General features: G+C 43.3%; 1 protein-coding gene across 1 annotated transcript in view; it reads left to right on the top strand.

Moving 5' to 3' along the window:
* The window catches only part of LOC138492039 (poly(ADP-ribose) glycohydrolase-like), a 1,720,160-nt gene that overhangs the window by 727,205 nt on the left and 976,397 nt on the right, over positions 1-16,558 (top strand). Inside the window, exon 9 of the mRNA XM_069618967.1 lies at positions 8,187-8,250. Within this exon, the coding sequence (XP_069475068.1) occupies positions 8,187-8,250 (64 nt within the window). The remainder of the gene's footprint in view (positions 1-8,186; positions 8,251-16,558) is intronic.

The raw sequence follows: 16,558 nt of genomic DNA, 5'->3' as shown, positions 1-16,558 counted from the left end.
AAAATAATGCAAGTACTGTCTTTCAGGGAGATGCTGAGGAGTCCAACGTATTGACGACAACCGTTGATGTCACTCAGATGCTCGAGGTACGTTTCCGGACAGTTCCATCGATGGAGATCATCAGATCTTGCATTCTTGTAGCATGATTGTTACACACAATGTTTCTTTCGTTTTTAGCCATTGATATGTCCTTCTGTCGTCGCCCTCCTATGTGTCTTCTTTTTTCAATATTGTGTTCATTACTAATGAAAGTCCTATGTTTCAGGGAGTCGATGGAGCATTATTCCAAGAAGAAGGGGGAGCATGCAGTTACGGGTCGGCGCAACAGCTTGCAGAAGTGTGCACCGCAGTTACATCGTCCCTTGATGTTCTTATGCATTTCGAGGTATGGATACTGACAGTTCGATCAAGCGAGATCATATGACGTGATTACATCCGCTATACTTCCTTCTTTATTAACGCAAGTACTATGTTTCAGGGAGATGACGGAGCTTCTTCTACAAGAACATCACCCCTAGTAGTTGATGCAGATTTCTGGGTGGTGACACTTCCAACGATCGAGCAAATCGAATCATATTTAGATATCCATTATTTATTTTAGACAACTGATCATTTGTGCAGGTCTATTTAGATGAGCCGTTGACGCCTGCACAAAGTGTATGTTCTTTTTAACAAAATAGAAAACCATACTAATGCAATTACTGCGTTTCAGGGAGTTACTGAAGCATCATCTTCAATAATATCATCAATGGAAGTCTATGAGGAGCCCGAGGTATGGATCTTGACAGTTCCATCTAACTAGATCAACAATGCGTTAATAATTGTCGTTTCAATGTTCTACACAAAGCGTTCATTCGTGTTTTGCTATTGAGATGTACGTGGGTATTGGTCCCCAAGTACATTTTGTGTTTTCAATATTATTATGCATACTAATGAAAGTTCTATGTTTCAGGGAGTCGATGGAGCGTCAGTGCGTGATGGATGTGCTTATCATGAAAATATAGTCGTTGCAGCGCAAGAGGAAGTGGAGACATGCACACACGAGTCGGAGCAACAGCGTCCTGATGTTGAAGTTCGAGGCAAGAAAGTTTCAAAGAAAAGAAAGCAAAAGAAGGTTAGTGTCCTGGTCACTATATTATGTTGTTTTTCACTGTTAATAGTTCAATACTGTAAGTTGTGTTTAAACTGAACATCCCTTTTCCAATCTGTCCTCTAGTTGCGAGTGGGTGTACGAACTAGATCTACACAGACAGTGAAGCAAACAAGAGATGTTGCTTGTCAAACCTTTTGGCAGGGACTTGAGACTGGAGATGCATTGTGCCAATGGGAAGAATATGAAGTGATTGACAACGGAGCTATACCACATCCAGCCATCGATAGTGAATGTCCTCCTGGTAGTTCGGATGCAGTCGGAGATCAATTCACAGAATCCACACCCGCAAAAACTAAGACCGCGAGAAAGTTGAAGAAATTGTTTTACTCACCCATCGCCGGAGAAGGAACAGATGTTGCAATGGAAGAGAATGAAGCGGACGACAATGAAACACCATCAATATCACTGAACATAGCGGAAGACGATATCAGAGATTCTACCTTTCATGTGAGTGACATGTCCTCAACGTTACAGGCCGAACCAGCTGGGATGCAGAGTGACAGTATAAGGAAAGAGGCCAAATTCATTGTATTCGATAGTTGTTTGATTGATATTATTATTCGGATGAAATGTGGGCATTCGGTTGGTGGGGAAGTATGTGGGGAGCCATTGATTAATGTGACTCGTGCAATTCGAGGCACTAACCTTAAAATACATGCCACCTGTACAAAATATCATCCTTTCTCATGGTCTGCACAACCCATGCTGGGGCAACTGCCAGCAGGCAATCTACTTTGTGCAGCGGCTGCACTTTTTAGTGGTTCAAGTTTTAAAAAGTTAGAGTCTTTCTTTCAGTTTGTGGGAATCCATTTCATTGCGAAAACTCAGTTCTACAAATACCAAACCGATTATCTATTTCCAGCCATTAGCGAAGCTTGGAGAATGGAAAAAATGTCTATTGATAGTACATTCGCGGGCAAACGGTTCAGGCTAGCCGGTGATGGACAGTGCGACAGCCCAGGATTTTCAGCCAAGTACTGCACCTACCACTTTCAGGACATGGAAAGTAAGAAAATTGTGAGTTCGGTGGTCGTGCAGGTGTCACAAAGTACATCCTCAGTGGCCATGGAGAAAGTTGGCTTTGTAGCATCATTGCAAGAACTACAATCGCGGGGAATGGTGATCGACCTGATAGCCACGGACAGACACGTTTCAATTGCCAAGAAAATGAGAAAAGAGTACAAAAATATAAATCACCAATTTGACGTTTGGCATCTTGCAAAAACAATCAATAAAAAAATGTCGGCTGCAGGTAAAAAAAAAGATATGCAAGGTATTTCACAGTGGTCCAAGTCAATCAGCAACCATCTTTGGTGGAGCTCAAAAACATGTGGAGGGTCGTTGGAAATTCTACTGGAAAAATGGCGGTCAGTAATGCTACACTGTATCAACGTTCACCACTGGACCACAAACCAACATTTCCACAATTGTGAACATGGCCATTTGTCCACAGAGGAGGCACGGAAGAAGAAGTGGTTGATTCCTTCATCACCCACTCACAAAGCCATTGAAAAGATTGTATTTGATAAAACTATAACAAGAGATTTGAGGGGACTCACGGAATTCTGCCACCCAGGAGATTTGGAGGTGTTCCACAATATGTGCCTAAAGTACAGGCCAAAACGATTGCATTTTGGCATGGAGGGCATGATAAATCGGACTCTTCTAGCGGTCTTGGCACATAACCATAATGTTGGCCGTCAACAAAGTAGGACGACTGGAACTTTAGGGACGCTTCGCTACAATAAGGCCTTCACTAAAAGAAGTAAACAATGGGTGATCAAACCAGTGTTTGAGGATATGCAATATGAGTATATTGAGAGACTTGTTGTTGATGTCCTAGATAGGCACATACATGGAGTTGTGAATGAACCTGTGCAGGGGACAACTGCATTGCCACCCAACATTGCCTCTGTTCCATGTCCACCTAAAGCAGAGCTCATTGAGAAATACACATCACGGTTTAAATGATTGTAATTTGATTGTCTGTTCTCTCGAGTCTCCTCATGTCGCAGGCCCATTGAATATGTGTAGCTATGTATTATGTAAATAAAAGTGATTGCTCAGTGTACATGCAATGTGTCTATCCAACCTTGTTCATTTGCGCATTAAATTAAACCAAACAGTAATATAAATCATTTTTCAAAAAATATAGAATGTCTCCGTATTTATGGTTCTCTGGGGCTGCAAATGCACGCAGACAAAATGCAAAGATGGAGTGTAAATTTCCACTCCTGTGAGATGGCCTTACACTGAATGTAGCTAACTAGGAATGTGTGCTCGTTCAAAGTGAAGGTCAGCTGCTTTGATTTTTTGCTCGAGTGCCGGAATGGCCCACGACTCAGTATAAGGTTCTATTGTTATTTGACCTTGACAGGCCGGGACCATCCCGAAAGACTTCTTTTTGGGGGTGTGGTGCAATAACGTAAGAAACGATAATGAATAAAATTTCAGAAACGATAGCCATTTAATGTTCGTTCATTAGAAGAAATAACGTCGGCATAGAAGGAGTGGTATTTCGGGGCTGCCCTACGCACAGACACAATGGAAAATGCAAATATAATGTAAGTAACTCTTTAGATGAGTTTATACCGCAATTTAATTACTATACAGTAGCTTTAAAGACGGGTTAAGTTGTACTTGTTCGTTCTATGTGGCATATTGTTTTGTACCGCGCACTATCTTGAGGAGAACCATCTCCTTTTACGGAAGCACCTCAAAACCTTCCTCTTTGCTTCTGCTTTCTCTCTCCCTCTCCCCTGCTACAACTGGTCCACTGTCTGCGACCTCGGTCCTGGGCCCTTCCACTCTCCACCTGCACTGCCTCCCTGTCAACCCCTGCACTGGGGGACTGTCTCAGTATCCTACAGCCCCCCCATGACGTATAATACCCAGTTGCACTGTCCTAGCTATGAAATAATTTCCCGACCTAATATATAAAATGAATAATTTTAATAAAGATCTGATGGTGAGACTAATTTCATTTTTTATGTTTTTCAAACAGGTACATCCTTCATTATTGTATGTGTCACGAGTACCAGACACCGGCGGATGGCTTTTTTAACCGCCAGTTGCTTCTCCGCGTGAACGTTCCCACCCTGACCATTTTATGGGACTATCGCCAAGTACAAGTATGCCCTTACGCGGTACTAACGACTAACGGCTAGATGCAACATACAGACCGTTGTGGTGGCCTAGTGCCTCGTTGTTGGAACAGCCATGCGATTATCAGTGCGACCGAAGAGCTTATTTTATCGTAAACCAACACCCTGTGTACTGCACACGAACATCGCTTGCCTCAAGACAAACTATTTTGGATCGAGAGCAAAGAAAAATGCAAATCGCTGAATATTCTCTAAACATTTGATGTCCAATAAATGTACTTTGCCAAATGTACAATCTTGCCGTTTGCTTTTAAACCACAGTTTCATATTCCGAATTGTGGCGCTGTATTGTGAGATGATTTAAGACCCTGTGTACAGCAAAGGAACATCGCGTGCCTCAAAACGAACTTTTTGGAACGTGAGCAAATAAAAATGAAAATCTCTGAATATTCTCAAAACATTTGATGTCAAATAAATGTACTTTACCAAATTTACAATCTTGCGGTTTGATTTAAAAGTACAGTTTCATATTCCGAATTGTGGCGCGCTGTGTTGTGAGCTAATCTGTGTTGATTTCCGGGTTCTGTGTGGAGTCGCGTAGAAGACGCCTGGGCGCGTTTGCCTACGCAACACAGTCACGTCACGGATAGAGGCGGGGAATATGAATGTTTTGATAAAGTCTGTTTCAGGGGCAGGGGATTTGATTTAGTGCCGCAAAAGCAGGTGAGCCAGGGCGACGGGGGGAAATGATAGGATTATCAGAAAATGGCGGCTGATTTCGAGTGCGATAATGGCCGAAAAGTCGGGTAAGGTCCATAGGAAAGTTTTCTACGATCTACCGAGTTATGCTTAAAAACACATGGCCGAACCGTAGGGACAATAAAAAAAAAGTCCCAGAACTATCCTTTAAGCCAAGACTCCCGATTTTTTCATTGAAAAATCACACTATTTTTTACTGTCTCCCGCATAACCTACGGAAAAACAGAAAAATATCCTGACAGGTTCACTAGACATACCTATAAATTCAATTTATAGTAGTCTCCTCTATATCAAAAATATAACTTTAAACATCTGAAGCAGCTCCTAGGTATATTTGTGTGATTAACATGTCCACCCACCTAAGTCTTCATAAAGGTTATCTTTCAAAACCACCATTTCACAGTTTTGTTTTAGATTTTTACAAAAATATGGCCATGCACCCAAGACTCTAGGTCCTGGCCACAACCACCACACCCATGGTGGCTTATAACTTCACTGCTTATAACTTTGGTCTTGGGTGCAGGGCCTGCGGCCATGCACCCAAGACTCTAGGCCCTGGCCACAACCACTGCAGCATATCACAACCATGGTGGCTTATAACTCATTATCACACCCATAGAATCAAACATTTTAACTGCCGCATATACTAAATTTGCACCCAAGACTCTAGGCCCTGGCCATAACCACCACAGCAAATCACACCCATGGTGACTTATAACTCAGTATCACAACCATAGATTGAACAATTTTAACTGCGGCATATACTCAATTTTAAAGTCTGCTGACACCACGCGTGTCCTTAGAACAGTTTCAACGTTCCTGCGCACAGCACGGACGGGAATACTATCCTTAGGACACCCCTCATTTTCAGTAATTACGAACATCCCAGACAGCGTGGGCATGGCTAATACATCAGTAGCACCTGCTACCTAAACAAATACAGCATTTCACTCATCTCTTCCTCCCTGAACCTCCCCAAACACTCTTACACACCAAAACACTCCCCAAAACTGCATTTCGCCTCTGTTCGCCACGGCGCTGTCAGCGAATCCAAGATGGCGGGTGCATTGGAACAATCTGACGAACATCACGCCTCACTCAAGCCAGTCGGCAGACACGTCGCTTGTCCGCGGACATGACGCAAGGCCATTAGCCAATCTGTGTCCTGCCCGCGGAGCGAACAGGGAAGTATCTCTGCGGAGCGGATATAGATATCACTAATTTTTTTAGACCTACTTTTTGGTCTTTTTAAAGTAAACTACTGTACAGATTTTCACCAAATTTACAAAAGCACGCTTTCGGGACGAAGCCCCTGCTCCTGCCGCAAATTTGGTGAAAATCCGTCCAGCGGTTTGGGCTGTAGGCATGCGCAACGTTTTTCCCCCATTCAGTCTATGGGGAAAAAAGAAGTTTTGGGACCCCCCCTGGACCAAACCTCACCAAACTTTACAAATAAATTCAGAGTGGGCCATATACTTTTTTTGCAAAGTTTGGTGAGGATTCGTCCAGGGGGAGCGGAGTCATAAGCCGCCCAAAAAGTGCTCTTCCTATGGAAACAGCAACCTAACCATAACTACATAGCCACTACTGTGGCTGTGTTATTTATATATATATATATATATATATATATATATATATATATATATATATATATATATACACTAATAGTGAATGCTTTAGCGTGTTCATTACCTGTGGATTTTAATTGTTAGAAGTTTGTCAAAGGCCTAAATACATAACTGTAATATAGCTTTATGGAACTCGCCCGAGGGCCGTACCTGCCGTTATGGGCCGTGAAGACTGAGTTAACGACCTGAGCGCAGCGAGAACGAGGTATGGGGTCCCATAACAATGGTACGGCCCAAGGGGAAGGGCTATAAAGTTATTAGAACCCATGGCCAAAGAAAAAAAAGTGAAATATTTTAAATCAACCACAGCATGCACCCTCCACCACCCCCACCCCACTCTGATAGCTGGCCTCTGAATCAGGTCCTCTGTGTTTATCCACCTACACTACTTTAGAATTTAAAATTGAAACATCAGTTATTGATTTTTGATAATGGAAAATAATGAATTTGCTAAACTAAAAAAATCTGTCGGTCAAGGTTGAATTTTATATTAAGGCTCATGGAGCCCTGGAAATTTGATGACGCGATTCATAACATAGAACTGAACTTTGTAATTACACGAGGACTTGACTCTGCATTATGGGTGCTTCCATGCTCGGTATGCTAGCAAATTAACCTTTAACCCTTCTTAAACTAATCTAAAGATCATTCATCTGTACATATCTGCTTCTGTCTCCCTGTAAAGCTTTCACTATCGCAGAATGCTGGATCCTTCGCGTTCAGCCTCATTCACCTGCCATTGAATCTCCAATAACTGCTTAAAGCTCATTTTCTCCTTTACTGTCACAGCAACACTGGAAAAAACATTTGTAAAACCCACGTGCCTGGTTGGAATGGTTTTGTATGGATTATAATAATATTTTCAAAACATGTTACACAGTAATGACAGAAGCCTGGCCACCCTGTGCCTTAGGTAACATGTTTTAGGGGTCTCAGGTGTCAATGTAAAACAAGAGTAAGCTTGTGTTAGCTTTACCACCTTTTCCCTGCACTGTACGAGACAGTCAGCTTTATCAAGTCTTAAAAACTTTAGACTAATTGGAACCCAGGGTGGGTGAATAACCCTTTCTCATTGGTCAATTTGCGGGCTTTAATGAAACTGCGAGCTATACCGTATTTTATAGCCTGCAAATTGACCAATAGGAAAGGGTTATTCACCCGTCCAGGTTTCTAATTGTATATATTCTGCCTACCTTGTATTCTTAAGAGTGCGTTCTGTGTGCTTAACTGAATCCTTCACCTAATTCTAAGCCTGTCTAGTCGCACTACCCAGATGTAGTTTGGCTGTCCCTGTTAATCAGAATAGGGTGTCCATGGAGCTGATTCTGAAAATCATTCTTAACAAAGGGAAAGCAGCAAAAATGAAAATCTTTCCTAACCATAAACCAACATGATAGGTTACTAATACATCCATCCCTTTTCATTAGCACATTTACAGTGTTGTAATGTTCCAGTGAGTCCCTCAGTAAACTTGTATTAGTATGTGTTCAGTGCCTCTATCCTCTTCCACTTTTAATTGCTTGGATGCATTTTGTGTTTCAGCGCCTTGTGGGCTAGTGACCTTTGAGAGACGGCACCTGCATGGTGAGCACAAAGACTGGAGCAGGTCAGTGATGAATATTGCATAGCGGTCCCCCTACAGAAAATGGTTCAAAGTGCCAAAGCCGTACTGCACTTTCTGTATCAATCTCACTACACCTCTTTTCCTCCTGTGCTTTCTTATCAAAGTCTATTCTAGTACTCCTCTACCACCTATGGCTCAAACTCCCAGCCTTGGTGCCCCCCCCCAATTTCTGGGGCTCTTTTAATTTTTAGCACTAATGCCCTCTCCTTTCATGTGGATGAATCTCCGTCCCTCTGCTAGCACGCCCTCAACATCTCCTTTTACCTACTTGGTCTTAATCTGCTTCCCATCCTTGTGCCCCACCCACCTTGTGTGGCTTAGTCAGGCCCTCCACCCCCCATGCTAGCGCTTCTTTCATTTTCTGTTGTCTCACTCTCATTTTAAAATTAACTTGGCCTTCTGCTCTCTTTCACACAGGTGGTTCATTCTCTGCCTCCTGGGTCTGACTTCTGCTCTTCATGCTATTTCTAGTTCCACCTGCAGCTCAGTCTCCTTCCCAGGGCTAGACTTGGAGCTTGCGATAGCCCTATTTAGAAGAATTAAATAACAGCCCCCTCTAAGACTAGAACTTTGAAAAAATATTCTGTACTTGCTACTGTACATGCATGCTCCTGCTTATCTTCTGTGCGATATAATGTACATGTACCTATATTTCTGTGAGCATTCCTTTATTCTGAGTAAGATGTTTGTATGTATTTGCTGGGTTTGATATGGCACTAACCTGGCTGTGAAGCAATGCAGTGATGTGCAACAAGGGGATGCCTTAATAGGATACAATGGTTTTGATGGCATTAGATGGATATACTATTATGGGTACACTTGGACTGTCATGAATAAAGGGGATACAGAGGAGTACAGGCACGGTATACAGGTTGGGTATGGAAAGGTGGACCCTTTCTCGAATAATTTGTTGGTGGATCTGCTAATATACACCTGCTAAAGCAAAATTCCTGTGAGTTTCATGCACTGAACTTTTCAAAAGCGTTGTTCTATAACACTGTGCTACCCAGTTTTCTTCTCTGCCTTGCTGCTTTCCGGAGTACTAGTCTTGATCACATAGCTATTATTATCTTGGGTGAGTTGGGCTTGTGTATAATCTGAGCAGTGGTCTGTAAGCACAGGTGACACATTGGAAGCCAGGGAGAAATTATGGTGTGACCCGGGAGATTTGCAACGCTGTGGTGTGGGTAGGCAGGCTAGTGAGACTATGCAGATGGAGTACATGGTATGAGCAGGGAGAGGAGTGAGGAAGTAAGCAGGTGGAACAGTGAGGTTGTGTGTTAGGGGCAGGCACTAATATGGGAAATGCTGAAAGTTAAGCACTGTGACATTGACGCTGGAAGCAGAAACCATGATGTTGTGTGGCAACTAGAACAATAGTGTGTGTAAGTGAGGGGCAGTTCTCCATTTTGAGCAGTGAGTAATGATGTCTTCATTAGTGGATTTCTTGTATTGTTAAAACCTGCAAACATCACCATGAGGTGAAGTGCGATTAGGATACTTTATATACTTCTAACACTTTCTTTTGTAACTTTGTGGTTACGACTGTGGCAGCGGATATTTTTTTACCATATTTTGAATGTTTTACTCTTGCTCTTTTGCATTTTACTGCATAATGCCATAAAGAGTACCATATACTCTAAAATGGCTGTGTCACAAGATTTTCACCTTTCCTTTGGCCATATTGTCCTTTGGCCTTATTCCTGTCCTCTTGGATCTGGAATTGCCATATATGAAATGCCCTTTCCCTGGGGAAGCTTTGCCAGGCAACGAGGGAGGGTGAGGGGGGAGGGTGGGTGTGTGCGTGTGTATATATGGGTGCGGATGTGTGTGTGTGTATATATATATATATATATATATATATATATATGTGTGTGTGTGTGTGTGTGTGTGTATGGATGGGTGTGGGTGCTGGGACTGTCAGGTCCCAGTCCACATCCAACTCCCCGAGTGTCTATTGATGGGCAGATTATTTGGCCACTGGCTATTTGATTGGATAGCCACTGCCAATTGTATGCAGACTCATACCATCGGCGGACCAGGGGGTGCTTTCAGACTAGATTGTGGATAAAAACATAACATAAGCTATGTATACGATAAAATACAACACGAACGATACACGTATAAAGTTTACTAACATGGAAGAAACACAACACTTGAAATGAATGAAAGGCCTTGAGGCTTCATGCAACTCAAATTGCTGAATTTACTGAAATACAGATCCGTTCAGGGCACTGACAGCTTGCTACATGGACACTGCTTAAATTCCTCAGAAATTAGGGAGGATTAAAACGGCCCGGAAGGAACAAAGATAATAATTCCCATGGCACATGACCTATTTCTCCAAGATTAATTAAAGAACAACTAGCCATTGAAAGCCAGGTGCGGGATAATAACGAGCTCAAAACTCTATAAGGAATGGATCGACCAAGTCTGTAGTGGTCAGAAAAGTAATAACACTTACGCCCACATTAGCTAAACGTTTAATAAATGCAGGGTGAAATAACTCAGAACATGGTCCTCTCACACGTGACCCATAATTCAAGAACCCTGTCTATTCAGTAGGCTCAGACAAAGATATGCACCCGCTTTGACTCCCCACACATTCTCAGAACCAAGGCTCCATGCAAGGTCGGCTACAAAGGGGTAACTCTGCCTCGTGGTCTAGGAATAAGGTATAGTATTTTATTTAATTGGAAACAAGAGTTCCAGAGCCTCTTTCCCCCTACTCCCATTTTGGCTCATGTGCTGCCGGCCTGTCAATTGCTCAAGGATGGTTTGTAAGATGCCAACCAATAAAAACTCTGTGCTGTGCCGCCCAGTACATATTGCCTTAACCAATCAAGGAATAAAGAAATGACATGTATTCACCATTATCAGTTTAGAGGTGGTCTTCGGTGGAGCCATCAGATAGGTTATAACCAATGAAAAGATGAACCCCAATATATTCTAAATGTTTACAATTCCCTTAACCAATCCCTGTATGCTGTAGGTTTTGGTAACCAAGATTGTAGTATTACATTAGGTGTGATGTATTTTTGACTTCTAATCCGTTGTTCTACATGAGAAGCTTTGAGAGTGATGCGAGATCCTTAATACTTGTATACTGCCCCTGCTTTATGTGGATTGTTGAAATAGCGGGTTTTGCCTTTCACTTTGACTATTTCCACTATTGAGTGCAGGATTTTGCAGCCTATCGTTTCTGCTAAAACTGGGGTTTTCCAGAATATCTTAACATAAGGTAGTTGGTTGGATGGTTGGCCAGGACACTCGGATTGTTGAAGTTCCCTGCTGTAGTCCGAGGACTGCGGGCTGACCTGTGGAGACCGGTATTGCACGTGTATTCCGAGAGGTTGACTGAAACCCCTTGGAGAAATCCATGTCCGATCCAAAGGCAGCTGGCTTATTGAGGGAGGTTTGATACCGAAGGTCTTTGGCTGATCCCCGGATGTAAGTATATAGCATCAGCTTGGCAAAACAGGGGAGGGAATTGTTTTTATATTAGGGAACTGTGAAAAGATAAAGGATTATAGTGAAATACCTTTGACAAGGTCGCAGAGGACAATGCACTAAACATCACACAAGGAATTAATAGTGGGATTTCCCAGGACAAGGTCACAGAAGAGTGCGTTGTAAATCCCCTTTCCGGTATATGATAAAAAGAGAAAGTTACCTCACCAGATGATGAGAAGGTGGCCGTATTATATGTGTAGTGTATTTACATGTGCAGTGATTGCTGGTGCCACCTGTAGTGTGTAAAGTGGTTTAGGTTTTGTGGAAAGTGTATTTTTGTGCATATTGGTGTATATTGTGTAGGATGTGAAGATGTGGTTTGGACCAAAGGACATTGTCCGGAGCTTGGGCAGCATTTGTGGGGCCTGCCCGGGGTAGACATCGGGATGTAGGTTTTGTGGTGTTGGGCGGTGATGTAGAGGTTCTGGAAGTAAAAGAGAAATATTGTTGGGATAGAGCGTGAAGGGGTGGTGAATAGAGAGAGTACGATTGAGCTCATATTAAGGATTGGTAAGTATCTGCAGTCTAAATTGTAACGTGCCATAATGGGAGACACTCCCCTTATTAATTTACGTAAAGTATTACCCCGGTACAAGGACACAATTACTAAGTGCCATGCCCACTGGGTGAAGGGCACTGCAGGCAAGATGTTTATGCCTTGGCCGCAGGAAGGCACTCTTTTGAGATCAGTAATGCAACACGACAACACATTTGCATGCTGCATATAAAGGGAAGAAATTGGAAAACCGATTAGCCATTCTAGAACTATTCGAAATGTTTGGGGAAGAGACGGAAGAGCCACCCGCAAAACAGTGGATGCTTAATCAGCATGAAGCGGAGGGCACAGCACCCAGGGCCCCACCCCCCGTCCTCCCCAGAGCATTGATCCATCTTCTGAAATACTGGGACTATGCCCATTGAAGGAATTAAAAGAAGCAGCAGGATACACTAATCCCTCATAATCACCCCCGCTTACAGCAGCAAAGATGTTTTAAACAGAGTAAAACTAAATAAACAAAATTCAGTGTTTGCACGTGATGAATATAGCAAAGGCTGTGAGTTACAGGCAAAACTGACAATGCTGAGGAGGAAATCCGGAGACAGAGGGGCAGGAAGAGCAATAGGGAGGAGACAGTGATTTCCCCGAATTAGTGTTTAGGGGCACAAATAATGCTTAAATTAGATGGAAGAAATGTGGATCACTCTAAAGAAAGAGAAGGGGAAGTTGGAGAAAGACATGAGAAAGAAGAGGAAGAGAACAAGAGCAAAGGGAACCAGAAAGAATGGACCAGGCAAAGAAAGAGAATGGAATGTAGAGATGAGAAGAAGGAAATGAGGTAAACAAAGGAGAGAATACAAGAGAAAATAGGGACAGGAAGAAGAGATGGAAAGGGGAGACAATGTAGAGAAGGAGAGAGGGAGGGAAAAGGAGGAAGAAAGATCGAGGTATAGAATGGAAAATAGAAAAGAGTAGAGAAAAGAGACTTTGTAACGAGGTGGATGAAATACTCGAGGCTTAACCCTCCAGATGAAGATGAGGGAGAAGCCATGCAAAGGAAAATTGTTAATTTGTACATAAGCAGGATGGACGCTGATATGATATAGTTTATTTATATAGCGCCTATACACAATGTGTTTCAAAGCACTTCAAGGCAAGGGAGGGAACAAGGGAAAATACAATGACATTCTTACAGGCCATGAACAGTAAAGATGTGAAATTAACGATCATACTCGGCCTGGCGACATATCAGATAATGTAAGAGCTAAGACATAGATAAGGAAGGGAGGGGGAAGAGTGGGAAGGAAATGAAAACAGACAGGCGACTACCGTACTAGCCCTGATGACATTTCTGGTAGAGCCGGAGAAAAACAAAAGGCGAGGGAGAGGGGTGCAGAAAGGGAGAGGAGGAACAAAACAAGCGACTATCGTACTAGGCCTGACGACATTTCAGATAGTACTGGAGGGTGCCTGGGGGGGTGGACAAGTAAGGGTAGGGGGAGGAGACAGACGAGGTTGCTATCATACTAGGTCCTCGGACAATTCTGATGGAGTAAGTGCATAGAAGAAAGGAAAGGAGGGAAGGAAATGGGAAAAGTGAGAGCAGGAGAGAACAGAGAGTAAGCAGTCAAAAAAAGAAGCAAGAGGGGAGAGCGAATACAATTGCAGAAGTCCGTAGTAACACATAATGTTGCGAGCCAGGATAAAAGATGAAGATGGGAACAGCATGATTCTGGGCCACCATGAGTACAAGATGCAAAGGAAATCCAGCATAAGAGTTGAGAAAGGGTGACGCACCGTGAATCAATGAAGTCCATAAAAGTCAAATCCACCATTGGCCACAAGACGGTGATGGTGCAACCAGAATGTATCCGGACAGACTCCTGCAGAAGTAGGCTGGAGGGGGGGGGAGCAGGGTAGAAGAATCAAGCAAAACGGGCAACACCTGTGTGCGAGAAGGGAGGGGGCACAAGGGAACATCAGAGGGGGTGGGGATGGTGTGTGGGGACACAGGGAGTAAACGCATGTTGGTGCATGCTTACCTGCTGTCTGAGCAGGAGGTCGGGCCCTGAGTGGTGTCCCCAGAGTAAAAGAGTATAGGAGAATCTCTACAGATGGCGGGAAAGGAGTATATTGGTAGAAGTGATGAGTGGATCATATAGGACAATTCCCTTGAGATTTGATTTCGAGGATAAAGATGATGATCGAAGTGATGTAAGCATGATACAATGTTTATGGATGAGGAAAGAGCGGAATATGGAGTGGAGGAGCAGGAGGAAGAGACTACACAAGCCCCTTCTACAGGCCTAAGAATAGGGGAAGAAAGAGTGTGGTTAGGTTTGGAAAAATCATAGAGAATACCACAGCCTGTTCAAAGCTCTGGGCTTCCGAGAATGCGATCAAGAAGCCTAAAAGACAGAACACCTTATTTTGAACAAGTTGAGAAATTTACCAGGGTGGAAGAAAATTCAATTTACAGATGTAACACCCAAGCCACAGGGCTGACTGTGGTTGGGCAGAACATAGAATTGATGCAATTCCCATTGTTGCAAAAGGGGGGAGGACGGCTGCAATATTTTCCATGGCCACAGATGGACAAGAATAATTTAGTCTGTAAGCTACCAATGTTGACATCAGGAGCGGGCGAATGGATTTATGAATTGGAAAGAATAACCCCGGGAATTATATCTGAAGTGAGTGACATAAAGACCTTGCTCGCTGCCATAATAGGGGACGGGCCAGACACCATTTGGAAACGAGCAGGTTATCCGGAAGTGAAGGCCCAGAACACCACTCATGATGGAGCACCTTTTAATAATAGTCAGGCTGACTTGTTAAAAGCACTTAGGGTACAGTAACTTGATTAATCAGATTTGTCAATCAGAACACGTACAATGCGTAATATTGAAGACCTGGTTGCTTATATTCAGGAGATTCAAGACACATGGTGGCTCGAAATGAGAGCGCTGTGGGACAAAACTTTATCTTACTCGTATATCCCGTCCCCTTTTGTCTAACCTGGGGACGGTATTGGAACCTTTGGCAGAGAAACATTTTGCTTCCCCTTTAAATTTAGTGTAGCATGTGGCAGCGCAGCCTCTGGTGTGAGATTGCCCTGCCGAGGCCCCACCCATTCGGCACCTCACCTCAGACCCTTTTTCCACATGGACAGTGTTGGACCTGGCAGCCAGCACAGAGACTTTTTTAGCTTTCCGCTTGCTCAGTTTTCTTTTTCCGATCTTATTTAACTTCCCTTCGGTGCCTCGCCTCCCCCGGTGCATGTCGGCTGCAGGAGGATTAATGAAATGTGCCTCATGTGACTGCTTGTTCCTAGCCTTGGACCCCAACGCGCTCTGTCTTGAGAGTTTTTGGGCCGACCACCGCTGGGGCGCATGTTCAGCTTGCAGCGCTCTCAGTCACAGGGCATTGAAGAATCGGTTGTTGCGGTGGAGGGATATCTTTCACATTTCTCCTCGTCTCCAAGCTGGGGGTCTCTAAGTTTGAAGGGAATTAGCATAGAAATGAGAATTCTCCCCAACACTTGTCTCCCCCAGACTAAGACAGGAGGATTTAATCCACTCCTGGATGAATCTCCTATTCCAGTCGGTCATACCTTCTGGAGAGACCATCAGCATGTTGGTGATTACACCCTGACCTGTGTTCTATGGTAAAATCAAACCCTTGGAGGCTGATTTACCATCTCAACAACTTTGGTTGTTCCCCCTTCATCTGCATTAACCATCTCAAGGGTTGGTGGTCTGTCTGAATAATGAAAGTATAACCATACAGGTATAGCCTAAAGTTCATCAGAGACCACACAATGGCAAAACATTCAAGTTCTATAGTTGCCCACCTTGTCTCACGGTCCTTCATGTTCCTACTGATGAAACAGATAAGGTATTCCCTGCCTTTTTCATCCAGTTGGCTCAAAACTGCACCTATCCCTGTGCTAGAAGCATCTGTTTGTACAATGAAGGATTGGTTGTATTTGTATTTTATTTATATAGCTCAGCAAGCCCTGAGGCATCTGGACACATTTCTTGAAGTTACAAGCAAACATTTTTACAGTTACATAGGAGCATATGAAATTTACAGTAATTACAGTTACAGGCACAATTATTTGTACTACAGGTTACAGTAAGATGGTTGTTAACAATCGTTTACAATGAGCCAAGTTTTTACATCGTTCCTGAATTTGTAGGAGGAGGGCTCGGCTCTTAGTGTCACAGGTAATGAGTTCCAAATTTTTGCAGCCAAGACCGGGAAACTGCTGCTGCC

Source organism: Ambystoma mexicanum, chromosome 10 (genome assembly GCF_040938575.1).
Source record: "Ambystoma mexicanum isolate Mex_15411 chromosome 10, UKY_AmexF1_1, whole genome shotgun sequence".
Lineage (NCBI taxonomy): Eukaryota > Metazoa > Chordata > Amphibia > Caudata > Ambystomatidae > Ambystoma > Ambystoma mexicanum.
Note: the sequence above shows the minus strand (reverse complement) of the source record. Positions and strands in the feature narration are given on the sequence as shown.